The 23,651-nt window shown below is 37.8% G+C and overlaps 1 protein-coding gene across 4 annotated transcripts in view; it reads left to right on the top strand.

Moving 5' to 3' along the window:
• The window catches only part of RAB27A (RAB27A, member RAS oncogene family), a 77,176-nt gene that overhangs the window by 43,256 nt on the left and 10,269 nt on the right, over positions 1 to 23,651 (top strand). For all 4 annotated transcript variants that reach the window (XM_040492739.1, XM_040492738.1, XM_040492741.1 and 1 more), the window contains 4 exons: positions 2,721 to 2,895; positions 11,040 to 11,125; positions 13,313 to 13,416; positions 19,654 to 19,777. In XM_040492739.1, the coding sequence (XP_040348673.1) occupies positions 2,743 to 2,895; positions 11,040 to 11,125; positions 13,313 to 13,416; positions 19,654 to 19,777 (467 nt within the window). In that variant the 5' untranslated portion in view covers positions 2,721 to 2,742. The remainder of the gene's footprint in view (positions 1 to 2,720; positions 2,896 to 11,039; positions 11,126 to 13,312; positions 13,417 to 19,653; positions 19,778 to 23,651) is intronic.

Genomic DNA, 23,651 nt, shown 5'->3' with positions numbered 1-23,651 from the left:
GAGTGGACATTGGACTTGGAGTTAGGAGATGTATATGCTAGACTGTGCAAATGAGTTCATCTCTATGGGTTCTAATTTTCATCCTTTCGAAAACTGAACCCAGAGAGTGAAAGGTCTGGATCTTTATCTGCCTTGTTAATCTGAAAATAACTGCCTAGAGGCATGATCTGAAGAGTGCAAACTATGATTAATAGTGATGGTGGTTTTTATACCTTTAGTTGTGGTATTTGGTTTGTTAATACCTTCATTTATGATGGCTTAGTTTGTGAATAAACTGTTATGTATTGCTGTCAACATGAATAGAAAACGAAACCCACAAAGAGCATTTGTAGACTTATCTGCGTGACTGTTCTCCCATGATAACTAAACACATTAAATTTTGGTGCAGCAGAGGTAGTTTCATCTGTCTTTGAATTCCATTCAAGTGGATTTAGAGAATTACAGAAGAGTAATGCCATTGATGACAACATTTTCTTCTGTACCTTAAATGACGTAAAAACACAGATAATAGAAATGAGCAAACTTTGGGGCGCCTGGGTGGCGCAGTCGGTTAAGCGTCCGACTTCAGCCAGGTCACGATCTCGCGGTCCGTGAGTTCGAGCTCCGCGTTGGGCTCTGGGCTGATGGCTCAGAGCCTGGAGCCTGTTTCCAATTCTGTGTCTCCCTCTCTCTCTGCCCCTCCCCCGTTCATGCTCTGTCTCTCTCTATCCCCAAAATAAATAAACGTTGAAAAAAAATTTTTTTAAAAAAAGAAATGAGCAAACTTTGTTCAAATTAAAAACAAAGAAGTAAGATAGCTGTTATCATTGCAGACTTCGGAGTTGCTTTCTGCTTGGTCATTCATTTTGAGGGGAACCTCTAAAATGATTAAACACTATCTAGACCTGCTTTTCAATTCTTAGCTCTTATTAATGAATCACTGGGAGCCAAATGAGATGCTGTAGTGTGATAAACTATTTGTACCCTATTGGTCATCTTCTGGAGAGGAATTCTGTTATGTACCATTAATACTGGCAACCAACCTGTACATACTGAAGCTATAGCATAGGAAGGTCATTATCTGTGAAGTATCATTCTTTATAGTGTGCAAATAGAATTATGAATGTTAGTGGAGGCTCTGCCCTTATCAGCTGACCAGCCATATCTGAATATGAGGTCACAGTCTTCGCTAAGGCATGATGAGGAAATAAATTGCAGTGGCTCTTGGGGGTTGGCATTCAGGATTTTTGGCCATAAGGTGAGTCATCAAATTGAGGATAGGGTGGGGGAGGCACCCTTGAAAATCAATAAATGTACTTGCTTAAGCTTTTATGAATCTTATGGATCTATAGAAATAATTCCATAGGAAGCATTGAGAATTGTGGTAAAGTTTCTCAATATGAGGCTGGGTGAAAGTGGATAATGAGAGGAAAATCAGCATCTAATGTAGGCATTTGATGTGTGTGTATGGGTAAGTATGCATGTTTGAACGGACAGGTAGAGTGGTCAGTGGTAATGGTATAGCTGATTATTTTTCCGATTTTCAGAACGGTTTATTGGTATCATAAATGCAAAGATAAAAAGAAGTAAGCTTTCCCTGGAGGCAGACTACATTTTCAGTTGGACTGGTATTTTGAGTAGTTTGAATCTATTTAGAGAATAAAAACAAATCATGAAGAGTGCTGATCGCAAAGGATAAAAATAACCATGTTTAGGTCTTGGTGGTAAAAACAGAATTTTTCTTCTGTAAGGTGGACTTTTGTTTTAGTTACTATTGAAGACCTGAATTGGTAGCATTTCTTGTTCAAATACCAAGGCAAGTATGGGTAGGTGAACCCTTTGTAATGGAACTATGGTCTCTAAACAGTGACTGCCCAAATCTGGAACTCAGTTCCCAAGGGAGAAGTGAATTCTAGCAAAGGGCTGACCTAATTGCAATATATAATAACAATAAAATAAAAGAAGCTGCAAGCCAAATTTTACTTGTGAATTTAGCATTGTCTTTGAAGGAATTAACTATAGTGACATTTGAAAATGAATAGGATAAATGAAATTGCCTAGATGTCCACATAAAAGAGAAAACCCAAGGATCTAGTGCTAGGAGACTCTGAAAAAGAAGGAGGGGGGGTGGTTAGAATCATTTGCACTCCTAATTTTTATTATTTCTGTAACATTCTCCTTTCTCCTTTTAAAATTTTTGTTTTATAGGATCTGTATGTAAGACTGAGTGGTTGGGGGCGCCTAGGTGGCTCAGTCAGTTAAGTGTCTGACTTTGGCTCAAGTCATGATCTTGCAGTTTGTGAGTTTGAGCCCGGCGTCAGGCTCTTGCTGAAAGCTCAGAGCCTGGAGCCTGCTTTGGATTCTGTCTCCCTCTCTCCCTGCCCCTCCCCTGCTTGTACTCTCTCTCCTCTCAAAAATAAATATTTTAAAAATTAAAAAAAAAAAGACTTGGTAGTGGTTATCTTCTTGATTTTCATTCTCACTTGGAATTTTTGTCTTGATAGTACTATAATGTGCATGTTAAATTTAAATTAAAATGTTATTTCAGTAGTACCTCATCTAGCAAAATATTAGGTCCTTGGGGGGCAGTAATATCTAATCCTCTTCACAGAACCCTTAGGCATATAGGTGTCACATAGTACTTATTGAGCTGGATATTAAAGTAACTCACTTTATTCATGGAAGATTCTAATATTTCCTAATGGCTTTTTCGTAAATATGCATTTGTTTGTATTTTGCAGGTGAACCACTGAGTTCTTCATTATGTCTGATGGAGATTATGATTACCTCATCAAGTTTTTAGCTTTGGGAGACTCTGGAGTGGGGAAAACCAGTGTACTTTACCAGTACACGGATGGCAAATTTAACTCCAAATTTATCACAACAGTGGGCATTGATTTCAGGGAAAAGAGAGTGGTAAGTTCTATATAAAAATATCTGAGTCAACATTTGCCTTTCTGTTTAGTCTACTTGGTAGGAATTAGAAAGACAAAGTTTGGAATATACCAGTAAAGGGTGCATATGAAAATGCATTATGTTCAATCTAGGCAACGTGATTTAGAAGGTTGTGCTGAAAAACACTTCATATAAAACCAAGGAGATAGGCGCCTGGGTGGCTCAGTCAGTTGAGCATCTGGCTCTTGATTTGGTCTCCAGTCTCGATCCCAGGGTCTTGGGATCTAGCCACATGTCAGGATCTGTGCTGAGCTTGCAGCCTGCTTGAGATATTCTCTCTCTCTCTCTCTCTCTCTCTCTCTCCCTCCCTCCCTCCCTCCCTCCCTCCCTCCCCTCCACCCCTCTCCCACATTCATGCACTCAACCTCTTTCTCTGAAAACAAAACCAAGGAGACAAAAGTGAAGATTTCTTTTAATTTTCCCTTGAACACCCTTTCGGCTTGTGTCTTTCCCTGGACCTTCACAGTTATTTGTCTAACTTTGTTATGAAACCTACAAAGCATCCTGACCCTGATACTCCTGTTTTGTGAGCTATGCTCTTCCCCCTTTGATGTCATTTTTAATGGCCTTTTTCTTAATTCAACCCCACTAAGTGGCAGAATTCATCACTGCTGCCAGAAGGGTGAGGTTGGAGTTGGAGTGAGAATGCCAGTATTGCCTTTTGATCTGGGAAGTAACCAAGGGAACAGGGAGGTTCCTCAGAACACTGAAGGAGGGGGCTCTTTCATTTAAGGAACCACAGGACTGAAAGTTATTCTGGTGATGGAGAGGAGGGCGGGAAGTCACTGTGTTAGAGTTGCAGAGAGAAGATGGTCTTCTCTGTGAACTACATTTCTTGCTGAAAAATCAACCCTTACCATGAAGCAGGTCCACAAGGGGTCAGGAGATTAATAACAAAGATCTTTCAATGGGGAATATTCTTCCTGGAAAAGATACAGGGTCTCTGTCTTCCAGGGCAAAAGAATTCATTCCCTCTTAGTCACCCTAAGTCTTTTTTTCCACTTCTAGAGTCTTAAAGGCCCACTGAGTAAGAACAGGATTTTATAAAAATTTTAGTATTGACATGTAATTGGTAGAATCGGCATGTGTATATGTGATTATATTTATCAATTCCCATTTTATAACCTTGTATTTTAAAAATGACTTTATTGGGGCGCCTGGGTGGCGCAGTCGGTTAAGCGTCCGACTTCAGCCAGGTCACGATCTCGCGGTCCGGGAGTTCGAGCCCCGCGTCAGGCTCTGGGCTGATGGCTCGGAGCCTGGAGCCTGTTTCCGATTCTGTGTCTCCCTCTGTCTCTGCCCCTCCCCCGTTCATGCTCTGTCTCTCTCTGTCCCAAAAATAAATAAACGTTGAAAAAAAATTAAAAATAAAATAAAATAAAAATGACTTTATTGAGATATAATTTACATAACATAAAATTCACTCATTGAAAGTGTACAACTCAGTGTTTTAGTATATTCACATTTGTACAAACCATCACTGCTATCTAATTTTAGAACATTTCACCACCCCAAAAGAAACCTCATGCCCTTTAGCAGTCTTTTCCAATTTACCCTCCTTCAGGCATTAATTAATTCTCCATAGGTTTTGAGTTAATTTTGTGTATGGTGTGAATAGGGGTCCAACTTCTATTTTTTTGCATATGGGTATCTAGTCCCATTAGCATTTATTGAAAGTTCTTTCTCTTATGTGTGTTCTTTCTCTTATGAATGATCTTGGTGCTCTTGTTGAAAATCAGTTGACCATAAATAAAAATACTTATTTGTGGACTTGAAATTCTGTTCCATTCATCTAGATGTCTATCCTTAAGCCAGCACTATCTTGACTACTTCTGCTTTGTAGTACGTTTTGACATTGGGAAGCATGTCAAAGTCTTCCCACTTTGTCCTTATTTTTTCAAGATTATTTTGGATACCTTGCAATTACATTTGAATTTTAGGGTCAGCTTATCAATTTCTACAAAGAAGCCAGCTGAGATTTTGGTAGGGATTGCACTGAATCTGCAGATCAATTTGGGGAATATTGGTATCTTAACAATATTACACCTTCTGATCCATGAACATGAGATGTTTTCCCATTTATTTAGATCTTCTTTAATTTCTTTCAACAATGTTTTGCAGCTTTCAAAGTATGTTTTTTGTTAATATTATTCTTAAGCATTTTAATTTTTTATGCTATTATTTTTAAAAACTATTACTATTTTAATTTTAGAGACAGAGTATGAGTGGGGGAGAGAGGTAGAGGAAGAGAGAGAGAGAATCTTAAGCAGGCCCCACGCTCAGCATGGAGCCCTGGCATGGGGCTTGTGCCTGGGATCATGACCTGAGCCAAAATCCAAAGTTGGACGCTCAACGGATTGTTTTTATGCTGTTGTAAATTGAATTAATTTTTTAATTCATTTTGAATTGTTCATTGCCGGTGTATAGAAATACAATTTATTTTGTAAACTGATCTTGTACACTGGGTACTTGTTGAACTTGTTTATTAATTCTAATTGTGTGTGTGTGTGTGTGTGTGTGTGTGTGTGTGTGTGTGTATTTATTCCTTAGGATCTTTTATATACAAGATTGTGTCATCTTCTGTTTTACTTCTTCTTTTCCAATTTGGATAAGTTTTATTTTTTTCTTGCCTAATTACCCTGGCAAGAACCTCAGTAAAATGTTGAATAGAACTGATGAGAGAGAACAGCCTCATCTTGTTTTTGATTTCAGGGAGAAAGAAAGCATTCAGACCTTCACCATTACGTATAATGTGAGTTCTTGGGTTTTCCATAGATGCAGTTTTTCTTTTTTTAAATTTTTTTTTCAACGTTTATTCATTTTTGGGACAGAGAGAGACAGAGCATGAACGGGGGAGGGGCAGAGAGAGAGGGAGACACAGAATCGGAAACAGGCTCCAGGCTCCGAGCCATCAGCCCAGAGCCCGACACGGGGCTCGAACTCCCGGACCGCGAGATCGTGACCTGGCTGAAGTCGGACGCTTAACCGACTGCGCCACCCAGGCGCCCCTAGATGCAGTTTTTCAAGTTGAGGACATTCTCTTCTAATTCTAATTTGTTCAGTGTTTTTATCATGAAAGGCATTGGATGTTTTCAAAGGTTTTTTTTTGCACATATTGAGATGATCATGTGATTTTTGTTCTTTATACTACTATGGTGTATTGTGTTGTATTGATTTGTGTAAGGCCAATCAACATTGCTGTCCTTGTGATAAATTTCACTGTGTCATGGCATATAATCCTTTTTATATTTTGTTGGATTCTATTTGCTAATATTTCGTGTCTATACTCAGAATGGATGTTGGTCTGTAGTTTTTTGTTTTTGTTTTTTCTCATGATATCTTTGGTTTTGGTATCAGTATAATATTGGCCTTATAAAATGAGTCAAGTATTTCCACCTTTTATCTACTTTGGAAGAGTTTGGGAAAGATTAGTGTTGATTCTCCTCTAAACATTTGGTTAAATTCATCAGTGAAGACATTTGTGCCTGGCCATTCCACAAAAACTCTATTTGTCTCCTTATTAGTTATATGTCTATTTAGATGTTCTATTTCTTCTTGAGTTAATTTCTGGTATTTGTGTTTAAGAATTTCTCAATTATAGATTATCTAATTTTTTGGCATACAATTGTTCAGAGTATTACTTTATAATCTTTTTAGAAATGTAAAGTTGGTAGTTTTGTCCTTTGAAAATTTTTCTAATTATTTAAATTTTTATTATTTTTTAGTGTATCTGGAGATACAGAGATCTTTAAAAAACTTTCTGATTTTAAGAGTTTGAGTATTCTATTTTTATTCTTGGTCAATATAGCTAAAGGTTTATGAATTTTGTTGACCGTTTTAAAGAAAAGACAATTCATTTCCACCAATCTTTATGATTTCTTTTCTTCTGTTTGCTTTTGGTTTAGTTTATCTTATTTTTCTAGTTTCTTAAAGTTGAAAGTTATTTATTAGAAATCTTTATTCTTTTTTAATATAGGTGCTTACTGCTAGAAATTTCCCTCTAGGCAATGCTTTAGCTTCATTTGATCATTTTTTGTAGTTGTGCTACAACTACAGTAAAAAAGTATTTTAGTAAAAATACTAAAAGTATTTTTTACTTTCCCTTGTGTTTCTTCTTTGACATATTGGTTATTTAAGACTGTGTTGTTTATTTTCCACATATTTGTGAATTTTCCAAATTTTGGTTTACTGTTAACGATTGCTAATTTTACCCATTGTGGTCAGAGACACATTTTGTATTATTTGACTTTTGAATTTATTGAGGCTTGTTTTATGATCTAACATATGGCCTTTCCTTGAGAATGTTTTGTGTGTACCTGAGAAGAATGTATGATCTGCAGTTGTTGAGTGAAGCATTCTGTAGATGTCTGTCATGTCTTTCATTTATAGTGTTGTGCAAGTCTTGTATTTCCTTGTTCATCTGCCTACTTGTTCTATCCATTACAAAAAGTAGAGTATTGGAATATCTCAATATTACTGTCGGCTTATTTTTCTCCCTTTTTCTTCATATATGTTCTTAATGGAGTAACCTTTTTATCATTATAAAATGATAAATAACAATTTTTGCTTTAATTTTACTTTTTTCTGATATTAGTATGGCCCCTCGAGCTCTTCTTTTAGTTTTTGTTTGCATGGTATTTTTTCCCCATCCTTTTGTTTACAGCCTCTTTGTGTCTTTGAATCTAAAGTATGTCTCTTGTAGACAGTACATTGTTGGATCATGTTTTCGAGTCCATTTTGCCAATCTCTGCCTTTTATTTGCAGTATTTAATCCACTTACATTTAATATAGTTACTGAAAAAGTAGCATTTATGTTTGCCATTTTGCTACTTGTTTTCTATGTATCTTTTTCTGGTATTTATTTATGTGTGTATGCATTTATGTATTTATTTTTGAGAGAGAGCACAAACGGGGAAGGAGGAGAGAGAGAAGGGGACAGAGGATCCAGAGTGGGCTCTGTGCTGACAGCAGCAAGCCTGATGCGGGGCTCTAACTCATGAACTATGAGATCATGACCTGAACCCAAGTCAGACACTCAACTGACTGAGCCACCCAGGTGTCCCTGTTTTCTACATGTCTTATTTCTCTTTTTGTTCCTCAATTTCTTCATGACTACTTTATTTTGTGTTCTATATTTACTAGTATACTATTGTAACTCCCTTGCCATTATTTTTACTATATTTGAGTTATTTTTTTAATAGTTCCACTAAGCATTACAATTATCATCTTAATTTATAACAATCTAGTTTTGATGAATACCAACTTAATTTCAATATTATAATGAAACTGTGCTTATATAGGACTTCATTTCCTACTCCCTCCTCTGCACCGTTATTGTCACACAAATTACAACTTTATATGTTGTGTGACTATCAACAGGTTTGTACTTATTCATGAAGTTGTACTTAAATCAGATGGAAGAAAAGAATTACAAAAATGCATTTATACTTTCTTTTATATTTATGTAGTTATCTTTCTGGTGCTGTTTGCTTTTTTATGGACTTTATTTGCTGCCTAGTGTCCTTTTATCTTAGCCTGAAGCATTATCTTTATTATTTCTTATAGGGCAAGTATGCTAGTGATGAATATTCTGTTTTTGTGTATCTGGTGATGTCTTAATTAATCATTCAATTTTAAATGAAAGCTTTGTTGCCTATAGAATTATTGGTTGATTAGTCTTTATTCTTTCAGCACTTTAATTATGTCCTCCTACTGCCTTTTGGCCTCTATTGCTTGTATGTGATGAATCACTTTTTACTTGCTGCTTTTAAGATTCTCTCTTTGTCTTTGGATTTTGACAGTTTGATGATGATGTGTCTAGTCAGTCTCTATGAATTTATCCTTCTTGGAGCTCACTGAGTTTCTTGAATGTGAAGACAAATGTTTTTCGTCAAATTTTGGGATGTTTTTGGCTATTATTTCTGCTAATATTTTTTCTGCCTCTGTCTTCTTTTGATATGATTGCTAGTTTGCATATGTTGGTATGTTTGATGGTTCCATAGGTCTCTGTAACTCTGTTCATTTTTCTTTACTCTATTTCCTTTTGTGCCATGGCCTAGATAATCTCAACAGACCTGTCTCTTCAAATCAGTGGTTATTTCTTTTGCCATTTCAAGTTTGCTATTGAGCCCCTCTAGTGAATACTGCACTTCACTTACTGTATTTTTAACTCCAGAATCTCTATTTACTTTTTGTAGTATCTATGTCTTTATTGACATTCTGTATTCAATGAGGCATTATTCTCATACTTTATTTCTTTAGATATGATTTCCTTTAGTTCTTTGAACATGTTTATAATAGCTGATTTCAAGTCTATGTCTAGTAAGTTCAACATCTGGCCTTCCTTAGGGATGACTTCTGTTGATTTCTTCACTCCCTTCCCCTGCCCCCCCCCCCACCCCATGTATAAGCCATACTTTCCTGTTTCTTTGTGTGTCTCATAAACATTGTTGAAAACTGGACATTTTAAATGATAAAACCTGGCAATCAAATTCTTCCCCTTTCCTAAGAGGTTCTTGTTTTTGCTCTTTATTTTTGTTGCTGTTGTTCCTGGTGTTTATTTAGTGACATCCCGGGACTAATTCTATCCCAGCACTAATTCTAGTGCCGAAGTTAACTGAAGTCTCTGTTCAGTTAACTCAGTGATAAGCCAATGAGTGGACAGGTTTCTTTGAACCAGTAAGTCTATCAGCCTTTTCCAACAGATTGTGTATGTGCATGCATGCACCCATTGTGGGACATGTGCCTAATGTTCCTGCAGGCAGTTTACAACTCTGCCTTAGCCTTCATTTCCTGCTTGAGAGAGTCTCAAAGTCAGCCATAGAGAATTGGGTCTTTTCAAGTCTTTTCCAAGCATATGTATGGTCCTATACATGAAAGTGGCCTAGTAGATTCCAAGGAACATTTTGGAGCTTTTCAAGACTCCCTATGGACATCTCATTTCCTGTTTGTTTGTTTGTTTGTTTGTTAGATTTAGCCCCAGTTGGTATTGCTGCCTTTGGTAGCTGTGATGTTAAATAATTGCTGCTGATTGTTTTCAACAAATGTCCTAAGGGTAAGGTTATCATCATAGAGCAAGCTTTGAGTCAGGCAAAGTCAAGTGAAGGCCTGGGAATGGAGATTTACAGGTAACTTTCAGACAGTTCTCTGGGGATGAGACTTGGAGAGCTCCAAACCTGTTCTGCCTCCTTTCAGTGGCTACTATGCTAATGGTTTTCACAGCTACCATACTTATGCATCTGTTGGTTTTCAAAGCTACTAAGGAGCTGGGGAGGGTGGGATGGGAATAAGATAAATTGAAACAGCACAAAGTTTACTGTTTTTACTGATATTCAGCCATTTTTATGGAATAGATTCTTCTTGGGATGTTGCAAGCCTTTGTTAATTCTCAGAGTTTAGAAAAAGTGGATTTTGACATTTTTGGCCAGTGTTTCATTGCTTTAATGGAGGAAGAGATCTTAAGATGTCCTTCCTATAAAATTGCTTTAGAGTACTTTTTAAAGATGGGATAGGGAAAAATCATAGAAAGGTAGTATTTTCTGAAACTAGTGACCTGAGGGAACTTTGAGGAAAGGTGAGTGGATTAATGTTTTGTTTCTTTCTTTAATATTTATTTTTGAGAGAGAGAGAGAGAGAGGGAGAGGGAGGGAGAGAGAACACGTGCATGTACAAGTGGGGGAGGGACAGAGAGAGAGTGAGAGAGAGAGAGAGAGAGATGGAGACAGAGGATCCGAAGTGAGCTCTGTGCTGACAGCAGAGAGCCTGATGAGGAGCTCAAACTCATGAACAGTGAGATCATGACCTGAGCTGAAGTCGGACGCTCAACCAGCTAAGCCACCCAAGTTCCCCAGATTATTGTTATTTATACATATTATATGATATTTATATATATTTCATAATATACTTATAAAAATATATAATGTGTATATTTATGTTTTATTACAAATTACTGTATTACCCAAAGATAATTGTTTGGAATAACATACAAACAAGGTTGTATTCCAGAGGGTTTTTTTTGAATCTAGAAGCTTATGGGAGTTTTACTGAATAGAAAAGTAAGAAGAGTAGTGTTCTCAAAAGTTTTCTTTTCCATTTTGCTATTTTAGGTGTACAGAGCCAATGGGCCAGATGGAGCCATTGGCAGAGGTCAGAGAATCCACCTGCAATTATGGGACACAGCAGGGCAGGAGAGGTATGAGACCTTCAGTTATGTGTTTCTTACTGGAGGAAAGGGAAAACCAGGTGTGCTCTTCATACAGTGCCTGAGCAGGAAAAGGCCAGCTGATTGGTTGATTTGTACTTAGATAAGACATACTTCCAAATTAGCAGGAAATTTATCAATCCGAAATGGTAATGATGTGTCCTTCATACAAGGACAGAAGAAAAATGAATCCTTTTCAAAATAGACCATCTTACTTACGGTCTTTCTTCTTCTTTCTTCTTCTTCTTTCTCTTCCTGCTTTCTCCTCCTCCTCCCTCCTCTCTCTTTCTTCCTCCTCCTTTCTCGTTCTACTCATTTGCTTAGACACTTTCCACCATTTACTTTTGCTATTTACTCAGCCACAAAGACAGTTGTAGAATTGCATGCATTATTCTTGATTGTTGAAACCTCATGGAAAATCTGATTGGAATTAACTCATATGGTCAGAGGTTGCTTGATCAAGATAAGTCACATGAAATCTTGATAAAAATTTCTTTAAGTTAGCTAGAAGCTGCTGTTTTCTGTAGTTTTGTTGAAGTATTCTTTTGTTTTTTAACTTTTTATTCTGGAAATATTCAAATATATACTAGAAAGGATAGTATAATAAAATCATGTACACATTTCCCAGCTTCAACAGCCATCAATTTGAGGCCTATCTCATTTCATTTATACCTCTACCTCTTTTTACCCCCACTCCTAAATTATTTTTAAGCAAATTCCAAATATCAGATTTTTTCATTTATAACTACTTTGGTAGGTATTTCTAAAAGATAAGGACTCTTTTTTTTGTAAAAATGTTCACTAGAAATATTTGAGAAAATTTAAAATATATTAGATGACAAATTCATGTCAGTATTCTTTTCCGTAGAGCCTCTGCCTGTCAGTTGCAGGCTTTGCATAAAAGTAAAATGGAAACGGACTTGAAACGGAGAGAGAAAGGATATAGCTGGATAAAACCTTGGAAGAGAGCACCAAGAAAGGCTAGGGACTGAGTCAGTAGTACTCCCATCTTGAAGCCAAAGAAATGTTTTTCAGAGTTATTAAACTTCTGTAGAGACTGAAATTAAAAGGTTACGGAACCCATTGCAATGTCAGGTCAAGTTGAACTTTCTCAGGACAAGGAAAACCTACACAGCAGGCACCATTGCTTTTGGCCTAATTAACTCTTAATTGTACTGTGCATTCTTGGCTCAGACTAATGTATCATGAGCTAGTTCTTGTGGTCCCTGTCCAGCAGACTGTTTTTTCAAATCACATGCTCCATTAACACATAAACTTATGTAAGCGATAAATAACTGTAGTATACACTTTTGGAATATCATTATCTTTTTTTTAATTTTTAAAAACGTACACAGATTGTTTTTATTTTATTTATTTTTATTCATTTAATTCCAGCATAGTTAACATACAGTGTTAAATTAGTTTCAGGTATACAATATAGTGATTCAGCAATACACTATACTGAGTTCGATACATTACTCAGTCCTCGTCATGAGAAATGTACTCTTAATTCCTTAATCTATTTCACCCATCTCTTCCCCCACCTCCCCTCAGGTAACGATCAGTTCTCTATAAGATTGTTTTTATTTAAATTTTTTAATGTTTATTTATTTTTGAGAGAAACACAGAGACTGCACGAGCAGGGGAGGCACAGAGAGAGAGAGAGAGAGGGAGGGAGACACAGAATCCAAAGTAGGATCCAGGCACTGAGCTGTCAGCACAGAGCCTGTTGCAAGGCTCAGACTCACAAACTGTGAGATCATGACCTGGGCTGATATTGGCCGCTTAACCGACTGAGCCACCCAAGTGCTCCAAGATTGTTTTTATTTTAAAAGAAAATTCCAAATATAATTTTTGGAAAGTATCAGTATGTTTTGAAATATTCTTTCTAGCTCTAGATATCTCTTTACCATATTTTATAAGATACCCAATATCATTGATTATATATATACCTTTATACTGATAAAATGATCTATTATAGCACACTTTGTTAAATCTTGTATAGTTAAGAGGTACCATATGCATGTATAATGTGAAGTTATTAGAAATTATGGCACATTATTAAACACCTAATTTGTTATTGATGAATTATTGGAAGAGCTGAGGGAATTGCTGCTAGTTTTATATTTCAGGAGTGAGGCCATGATTTAGGTGACCAATCTGCTTTTATGTTCCTAGGTTTCGTAGCTTGACAACAGCATTCTTCAGAGATGCTATGGGGTTTCTTCTGCTTTTTGATCTGACAAATGAGCAAAGTTTCCTCAATGTCAGAAACTGGATAAGTAAGTGTTACTGTTTCCCTGTCTCCCACTGCCCACTTCCCATAATAAAATGCCCTCTTATATTCTACTTTTGGTGCAAGTTGTTTTGGAGGACCTCCTAAGGTTTTACTTTAGGGGCAAAGATAACTAACATACTGTGCTTTTCCTGGTAATGTTAACTTATTTGCTCGCCACTTCTTTTTTTTTTTTTTTATAAGTGTTTTAAAGAAATGTTTATTTATTTTGAGAGAGAGAGCGAGAGCAAGCAGGGGAGAGGCGGGGAGAGGCAGAAAGAGAGAGGGAGAGAGAGAATCCCAAACAAGCTCTGTCAATGTGGAGCCTGACGGGGGGCTCAAACCCACAAGCTGTGAAATTATGACCGAGCTGAAATCAAGAGCCAGAGGCTTAACTGACTGAGCCACCCAGGTACCCCTTTGCTGGGTACTTCTTATCCTATAGGCACATGGCAGCACTTTGCATGTAATCACTTTGGCTTTTCCACAGAGAGTGCTGTTAGCCCCATTTGATAGATAAGGAGACAGAAGCCCAGAGAAGATAAATCTCTAAGTATCTGCTTGCCTGTCATATACTGTGAGGACTTGTATCATCGCAGGGCTTAACACATACATCACATAGATATAAATACGTTTTGAAGGCTTTGCAGATCATACCCCCAGCTCTATGTCTCTTCTGTACTCAGAGGTCCCTTTTCTGCTTTTAGGGCCAGAGCATTGGGCAGGAGGATCCCATGATGGAAGACTCTAGAATTACATTTGCAAAAATGGTCACCAGTACTACACACACACACACACACACACACACACACACACACACACCCCTTCATCTTGGCTCTTTGCAGAGATCCTAATCTCTTAAATGATTGGTTAGTAGCCACTTAAAATCCTGCTACTTGATCAAATAACAGTTTGCAAATGTACACTTTTATCTGTTGATGATATTAGTGTAAATTTAGACTAGAAAAATCTATTAAAGAATACTGTGATGTCAAATTCTTAACATCCAAATATTTAAAATAAAAAGGGTTACTTAAAAATACCTACCATTTGTGGGAATGCAAGCTGGTGCAGTCACTCTGGAAAACAGTATGGAGGTTCCTCAAAAAACTAAAAATAGAACTACCCTACAACCCAGCAATTGCACTACTAGGGATTTATCCACGGGATACAGGTGTGCTGTTTCAAAGGGATACATGCACCCCAATATTTACAGCAGCACTATCAACAATAGCCAAAGTATGGAAAGAGCCCAAATGTCCATCGATGGATGAATGCAGAAAGAAGACGTGGTGTGTGTGTATATATATATATATTTATATATGTATATAAATATATATATGTATACACATACATACACATACACACACACATATATATACACACACACACATACATACATACATACACACACACACACACACAATGGAGTATTACTCAGCAATCAAAAAGAATGAAATCTTGCCATTTGCAACCACGTGGATGGAACTGGAGGGTATTATGCTAAGTGAAATTAGTCAGAGAAAGAAAAAAATCACATGACTCCACTCATATGAGGACTTTAAGAGACAAAACAGATGAACATAAGGAAAGAGAAACAAAAATAATATAAAAACAGGGAGGGGGACAAAACAAAAGAGACTCATAAATATGGAGAACAAACTGAGGGTTAATGGAGGGGTTGTGGGAGTGGGGGATGGGATAAATGGGTAAGGGGCACTAAGAAATTTACTCCTGAAATCATTGTTGCACTATATGCTAACTAATTTGGATGTAAATTTAAAAAAATAAAAAAACAAGTTAAAATAAAATAAAACCAAAACAACAACAACAAAAAACCTGATCCTTGTACTTAATATTAATATTAATGAATAAGATCTCTTGAAAACTACCCTAAATCATTAATATACATTAACACTTTTAGCTCCATTTTCAGACAAGCACAATGAGACAGAAAGATACTGGTTTATCCAAGATTATGTGGCTAGTAAGTGAATGTATAGCTCCTGGGACCATGCTCTTAAGCATGACACCCATGGTTCACAAGTCTATCTCTGACAGTTTCTAGACTAGATTTTCATTATTTCTTACCTGACCTAGTCTAATATCCTAATTTGTTGTCTTAACTCTAGTTTCATCTCCCTCAAATCTACTCTCCACATAGCTGCCAGAGTTATCATTCTAGAAGATAAGTATGATCTCATTAAAATGTTTCAATGGCTTCCTGTGGCCCATGATAAAGTACCAGATATTTTACATGCATTACAAGATGCTTCAAAATGTGCCACTGGCTGTCATTCTCATCTTCAGCTGATGGCTCACTGATCTTTGCTTCTGTAATTTTACTTTTGTTTTTACCACTGAGTTGCCCTTCTCCTATGTCTCCTGAGGAAGCATCTCCTTATTTTCAGAGTGTTTGCTTAAATGTAAATTTCATGACCCCCATACAATATTATGCATTTCTTCTTTAAATTGCCGTAATAGTTTGTACATATTTTTATTATGATGTATGCTAAATTGCTATACTTGTTAACATGTCTTTCTTACATGAATCTGTTAAACTCTGATTTGTGTATGTCTTTTTAGCACCAAGCATGTTGCCTAGAATACAGTAGAAATTAAATGTGCTTTTTATGTATTTATGGAAGGAAGGAAGCAAGGAACAAATGAACTGAATTCTGGAAATATAAATCAATGTCTTTAATATTGAATATAGCAGAGTTTTAGAGGAGGTTATTAAATATGTTTCTAAATGTTAAAAAATACAACATGACCATTAAATCAGAATACAAAAAAAAAAATACCTACCATTTAAAAACGACTTGGTGTTTTGGTATTATAAAAGGGTCATTGGCTGTAATTTTGATAGTAGAAAACCTTGTTTTTAAGAACCAGTTTTGAAATAAGTAATTTCTGTGGTGCTTTGTGATTTTAAAAGGTTTTTCCCATACTTTGTATCTGGTCCTCACAAGCTCTGGGAGAAGATTCAGGCAGGTGGCGTGTCTTTATTTTAGGATGAGGACTCTGGGCCTTAAATAGTAGTTGACTTCTCTGAGGACATGGAATTTTTGCTTTCAGATCAATAGGCTTTTAAAAATTTTTTTCTTTACATTTATTTATTTTTGAGAGACAGAGTACAGAGAGAATGAGACGCACAATCCAAAGCAGGCTCCAGACTCCTGGCTGTCAACACAGAGCCTGACGGGGTGGGGGTGGGGGGGCTGGAACTCACAAACCATGAGATCATGACCTGAGCCCAAGTCAGACGCTTAACCAACTGAGCCACCCAGGCGCCCCAAGTTCAGTAGCCTTTAATGCACTTTCTTAACTAAATTGATCATTACCAGTTGAAGAGCTATTTAATATTTTAAGTATAGTTTCCCCAAATTTAGTTATGCTTACTGGACTTGACTTTGTTAATGCCCGTGTTGCATACCTCATTATTTCTCTTACAGCTGAATGATGGTGGCTATTTTTAGTCCTTTATTTTCAGACCTTGCTTCTCATCTTCTTTTCAGTATCGTTAGAACAAATTCTGGGGCTGCCTGGGTGGCTCAGTTGGGTGAGCATGTGACTTCAGCTCAGGTCATGATCTTGTGATTAGTGAGTTCAAGCCCCATGTCGGGCTCGGTGCTGACAGCTCAGAACCTGGAGCCTGTTTCAGATTCTGTGTCTCCCTCTCTCTCTGCCCCTGCTCACCGATAGAAATGGAAACTCTGAGACAGATAAATCTTGTCTATCTGGACTTTTTAGCTAATTAGGTAAATAACAAAGTTATGTGAAATTATGTGTAATGTATGCATGTTATTTTGTTTTCCTTATAGTGTAAAAGAATTCTTACAGGTAAAGAAAACATATACATTTTGAGGATTTCATATCTTCAATGGAAAATACTCCCCCCCTCCCCAACCCATCTTTAAAAAAAAGAAAGTTATAATGTTCAGGGTCAGAAGTAATAGTATCAAATCTTAATTGGGAATAAAAATGTATTATCTATACATTTTATTTTTCCTCCATTAGCATTTTGAGTATTACACGGATCATTCATTTCTTCTTTTGGGGGGGTGGGATACATACCAGAACAAAGGTACTGTTGCATTAAACAGCTGATTCCTGGACTCTGATTAGCCTGGGGAGAGGAGGTCTGTGTCCTCCCTTTGCTTCTCCAGACCTGTACTGGCAGTGCCTTTTCTCTTGACTCCGATTCTCTCCGTGCCCTTTTGGGAAGGGGATACATACAAAGGTGAGCTCTGCTCAATCAGGAGACTGAACAGAGAGCTGAGTCCTCTAAGCCTAAATCTGAAATCTGAAAGGAACCAGGCAGTGTTGGATTCACTCATCTGTCTTCCTGGACCTCAGAGAAAAGCCCCTTCTACCCCCCCCCCACCCTTTTTTAAACTGGTTGGAGTTCTACTTATTCTTTAAAATCTGGGAAATTATGGCCTCCATGAAATTTTCTGTGATAACTGTAGTTGTATTAAACTTTTTTCCTCTTAGCTTCTATTTTGTACTACTTTGAGGATTTTTAGCATAGTAGGTTGTAGTAGGTTTTTATGTATTTGCCTTTTTCTTCAGTGAGATTTTTAAAAGAATTGATTACTTTTTATATAAGTAAGTCAGTGTTTGTAGAAAAATCAGGAAGAAATAAAAATCGCCAACAATCACATTTACCAGAGTCTCCAAAATAAACATTATTAAACATCATTACTGGTAATACTCACCTAGCACTTCTAAATGCTTTAAAGATTAACTTAGTGGTTCTCAAATGTGCATCTGGATCACCCAGGGGGCTTATGAAAACACGGATTCTGGGCCCCAGATCCAGCATTCCTGATTCAGTAGATCTGGGGTGGGATCTGAGAATTTGCATTTGTAGTAAGTTCCCTAGTGATGGTGAGGCTGCTGGTCCATGGACCTTTCTTGGAGAATCACTGAATTAACTCATTTAATCCACACCTTAACCCTATGGAGTAAGTACCATTATTATTACCATTTACAGATGGGGAAACAACTTGGTCAGCGTCACACAGCTAGTAAATGGCGGGCCAGGATTCAACCTTAGACACAGTCTGTTCTGAGTTCATGTTTGTAATCATGACACTGGACACATGGGTTAATAGAACACAGAGACTCTCTGGAGACCAGAAAGGTTTCACAGTAGAGGTAACTGAGAGTCAAGTCTTAAAAGAATGGTCAAGATTCCTGGAAGGAAGGTTGTGGCTGGGTATTCAAGCACATGGGGACAGAATGTGTACCAGCCTGGAGGAAAGAAAGGGCATGGCAGTCAGTGGAAACACAGTTTGGTTTTGCCTGTATAGGCCTTGTTGCCCGATTGTCCCTTGAAGGCAAAGGCCAGGGCTCTGAAATTCTGCACCAAGTATCTGGCCTATGTTAATGATCAGTGAATGCTTGCCAACTAGATTGTCTCTTGATAAGATATAATGAACATGACTTTGTAATGAGGAACTAAAATGTCAGCACTGTTCTAGTTAACCATGATAAAAATAGGCCATACCAACTTTGAGGTATGTCTTAATGTGAAAGTTTGGGCTGCTTTAATTTTATTATGGGGTGTGAAGAATAAGAAATAAGATTTGTTTAATTGCTTTTTAAAATTATGCCTATTTACGGGTTTTCAGGTGAAAAGAAATAAAAGCTGTGGAATAAGAATTATAGTCTCCTGCTTCCTCTTGGTTCTGGTGACAGAATCATTTATTATTCTAAATTTTCTCTCCCTTAATCTTGTATCTTGTTTATTTTAATTGAATCGATTCTGCTTTAGGATAATAGAAAAATGTGAAAAACATTTCAGAGAGAAACAAGCTAGTTTGTATGAAGACCGTTCTCTTAAAAATGTTGTTGCATGGAAAGAAACCATACGAAAAACAGAGCTTTAAGATTAGCAATAAGTACTAAAATTTTCCAAGTATTTTTCAAATGGCCTTCAACAGAAAGATAGCCTCATGGGTGTATGTATGCCCGTGGTTGCCACATGCACGTACATACTTTTGGAAGGTTAGCAAATTATCCCACTCCTCTCTGATATTTAAATAAGGTGAGGTATGAACTTAAGGATAAGTTTTACATATCTGTCCCATCCATTCGGTTTTGTTGATTAGGTTATTAATGCTTTTGAAAGCATTATATCATTTATGTCTCTCTATCCATTTACAGTTTTGAAGCACTTTTGCATATATTTTCCATTGACCGTACACTTATTTTCGTATAATAATTTTTCTTATAGGCCAGCTACAAATGCATGCATATTGTGAAAACCCAGATATAGTGTTATGTGGAAATAAGAGTGATCTAGAAGACCAGAGAGTAGTAAAAGAGGAAGAAGCAAGAGGACTTGCAGAGAAATATGGGTGAGTGTTTCTGTGGAGAAATCTAGAGAAAACATTTCCAATTCAAACATTAGCACATGAATGGGTAATAGAAAATACAAAAGCAAAAAATCAGCACACTCGGATGTAAGCCTTGGGAGGTATAAATACCTACTTTGCATATTAATATGTGAAAATATAAGAAAAACACTGGGTGAAGGCTTTAATTTACTCTTTCAGTACCATTTTCTCAATCTACTGGTGTTTGAAGAAAGACACATTTGAGTGCAAATGCCCTAATTCTATAAGGCTGCTTTCCCAAGATGCAAGTAGGAGATGCATGGGATAAGAAAATTATCTCTATTCAGCAAAAAAATTGCAAAGCCAGTTCATGTGCTGCCGTAGACAGCCCCAGAATACAAGCAGGCCTATTGGCTTTGAAATTTCTATGCTGGGAGAGGAGTGTGAGGATCCCCTTGGTTTAGGTTGTGGTTTTGTTGTAGAGAATAATCTAAATACTGTCTTCCTTGAGCTCTGGAATAGGATCACAGTAGCAACAGCATTAATTGGGCATGAAAGAAGGGGTTAGCCTCCGCTTGTTAAAAATGTCAGGGCACCTCTACAAAGGAATTTGTGCTCTGCTTTGTTTCTACCTCTATACAATGAGAACTCAAATGTATATGCATTAATTACCCTTAATGTAAGCAGGAGGCAGCAAGTGGAGTTGAGAAGGAAGGGAGGTTAGAGAGGTGGTGTGGAGTGCAGGAGATGCTACTGGTCCTGGTTGTTAGGCAGAATCCAAGGAGGCCAGAGGAGGCACTTTCTCTTTTTATCTTGTGACAACTGCTTTGCTCTTCCTTGGATTGATGGAGGACCAGAAAACACTGGAGGATAGGGTTCACATTGGGAATGGAGTAGAAGGATAGTTTGGCCAGGCGGGAAGAAGCCAGAGTCTGGGGACAGTTTTGAATACCAGATAAGGAGAGTAGACTTAATCTCCTGGGGGACAGGAAGTTGCTGAAAGCCTTTGAATGTGGAGGGATGTGATAAGTACTTGTCTATATCAGTCTAGGGTGGTGGATGGGTGGGGTGAAATGGAGGGAGGAAAGACTAGAGAGACAGGGTGGGGCAGAGCAGGATTTTAAGTCTTTCTCAATTCTAAGGGTGGGGCAAGGCAGGGTGGGGCTGAGGAGCTGTGTGTATTCCCATCAACTATATTAGCTTACCCTGGCACAGATTTGCAGTAGGGTGTGGAGGTTTTCACTGTAGGATAGATGGTGCTTAACTGTGTTAGAATCACCTGAGGAGCCAGGCATCTGTGTTCGCTCAGTCAGTTAAGTGTCCTGAGTATTGGTTTTGGCTCAGGTCATGATCTCATGGGTTTGTGAGTTCAGTCCCTACGTTGGGCTCAGCACTGCTGGCACAAAGCCTGCTTGGGATCCTTTCTCTTTGCCCTTCCCCTCTTCCTGTGTGTATGCTCTTTCTCTCTCAAAATCTTTATTTAGATACAAAAAAAAAAAAAATCTGAGGAGCTTTTAACAAATGCTTGTGTCTGGGCCTTACCTCTGAGCTTCTGAAATAATTGGCCTGGAACAGTTTATTAGGCAAGATTCAATCGAAGAAAATTATACCTAAAAAAATTTGTTACAGGGATTTGTGGGAGCTGGTTAAACAGTTTCTGTAAAGTGTTGTTTCTGATGCTGAAGCTTGAAGTCCACAGGACAGGAAGTCAGGAAGGGAAGGTGGGTCTAAGATGAGAGAGAGCACCAGGAACACCATCTAGGACCCATAATGACACATGAAACCCATGTCAGTACTTGCTGCCTCTGACCTGGATGGTGTGGATAGCTTAGAGAAGCCAGGGACCTTTGGCACAGAGCTAGGCACACTCACTTGGCCCAGGAGCTGGAGAAACTGAGAGGATCTTGGGGAAGGTGGAGCAGGTAGAGGTGTGTTTGCTGGTTTATGCCAACGAGATGAGCCAGAAGGTGAGCAACAATGTATGAGAGCTACGGAGTGGCGGCTGCTTTACTTCCACCCCCCAAAGTCCCCCAAATCTCTCCTGTGATCTACCCTAACTAGAAAGGAAATTCTGGGGAATGTTCAGCCTAACCAAGTTGACCTGTTACAAAACCACCACAGGCAGGGACCTGGACGTTGATGTCTTTTAAAAGCTCTCCACTTGATTGTCCTGTTAAAAGTACCTCTGGTGCTATTAACAAATACTCAGATCTGGGCCTCACCTCTGAGCTTCTGACACACTTGGTCTGGAGTAGTGATTCTGAGGTGGAGGCTGGCAGAGCCCCACAGGAGATTCTGATATGCTCATCTATTCTTGAGAGGCACTCCTGTAATGAATGTAGTGCAAAGGAAAGGGGGAGGGCCAGATACCAGTGAGAATACTGAAGTGTCGAAACTGGGACCTGGGAGCTATGTTGCAAGTAGGTGAGGAGGAAGTGAGCAATGAAGCAATGGAAACCATGGGCCTAGACCATGCTCTTGAGAAGTAAGTGAATGAAGCCAAAAGAGGTAGGGCATCTAGGGGAGCTAGCTAGATCCAACAAGTATGTTCTCAAGTACTGGAGTGGAGCCAGGATTGACTTCTTCCCCCTCTGGGCTTTTTCAGCCTTTTGTTTATTTCCTCTGTTCTGGTTCTCGGGATTCCACATCCTCCCTGGTATCAAAGAGCCCAACGTTGCCTTCTGTCTGTAGGGGGAATCTGGGATTGTAGGGAGACAGGGATTGTCTTTCATCTATGTCCAGCTCACAAGCTCTGGGGAGTACTTCATAAGAGGGGCTCAATCTAAAGTTTCTGAATAAAGTTAAATTGAGAGGAGGGATTAGCACATAAGATTATGGAATCTATTGGAGAAGAATGGAAAGGAATGGAAACAAAATTTCCTTAGGATTTAGGAAGCATAAAACGTAGTTCTGTAGGCTTTTTCGCAATTTCAGGAGGAGCTATAATGAAACAGTTTAGTGCATATGCATTTCATAAATTTGACATCTAAGTTTAATGATTATTTTCACAGAATCTTTTTTTCATTTTTAATCCTTAACATTTTCATTGGCTGTACATGTACTAAAGGGCTATGTTGGTCAGTTTATCTCTATGCTAAAAGTCATAAAATAGGGTACAGTTTATGATACATCTTGATATCGTTTGTATATTTGATAAATTTGCATTTTCTGTTCCTATTGTGCTACCTTTTCTCCCCAGTTCCTGAAAATGGATCATTGGCTCACAAATGGTTCTCTTAAATATACATGCATTTGGAGAAAGACTTTGTCTTAGAAAAACTTTGAAAACGTAATAAAGACCATGTTACAGTACAAATATGGAACATAAGTCTGTGTCTGCGAGGACAGTAGATCTGAGAATAAGGATTTCATGGGGTAGCCAAAAATGGAAAGGGTGAATCGAATGCATGATGAAGAATATCAGAAGTTTTATTTTTAGTAGATTAATAATCCATTTACCTGTAATTCCCTATAATATTTAGGTTTGTCTAGAACAAGTGCAAAATAATACTTTCTAGTATGTTATATTGAATAAAATTGTCAATGCAGTCAGAGAAAAGAGTAAAGCAGGTTTGCTCAAACTTGTACTGCTGCCAGTCAAAACAATTACAGTCTACAGTTGCTGAAACACTTTAAAAAATAGCTACAAAGTCAAATATGTTAGAAGAGGAAGCAGAATCCAGTATTGGCAACATTCTCTCTGAGGTGATACTATGGGATTTCAAGCCTTAGTGTAGTGCAGTTCAGAGTCACCTGAATGCTGGGTCCCAAGGAGTTTCTTTATTTTATTTTATTTTATTATTATTTTTTTAATTTTTTTTTTCAACGTTTATTTATTTTTGGGACAGAGAGAGACAGAGCATGAACGGGGGAGGGGCAGAGAGAGAGGGAGACA

The sequence above is a fragment of the Herpailurus yagouaroundi genome, unplaced genomic scaffold, assembly GCF_014898765.1.
Source record: "Herpailurus yagouaroundi ecotype Mexico unplaced genomic scaffold, PumYag 184, whole genome shotgun sequence".
NCBI lineage: Eukaryota > Metazoa > Chordata > Mammalia > Carnivora > Felidae > Herpailurus > Herpailurus yagouaroundi.
Note: the sequence above shows the minus strand (reverse complement) of the source record. Positions and strands in the feature narration are given on the sequence as shown.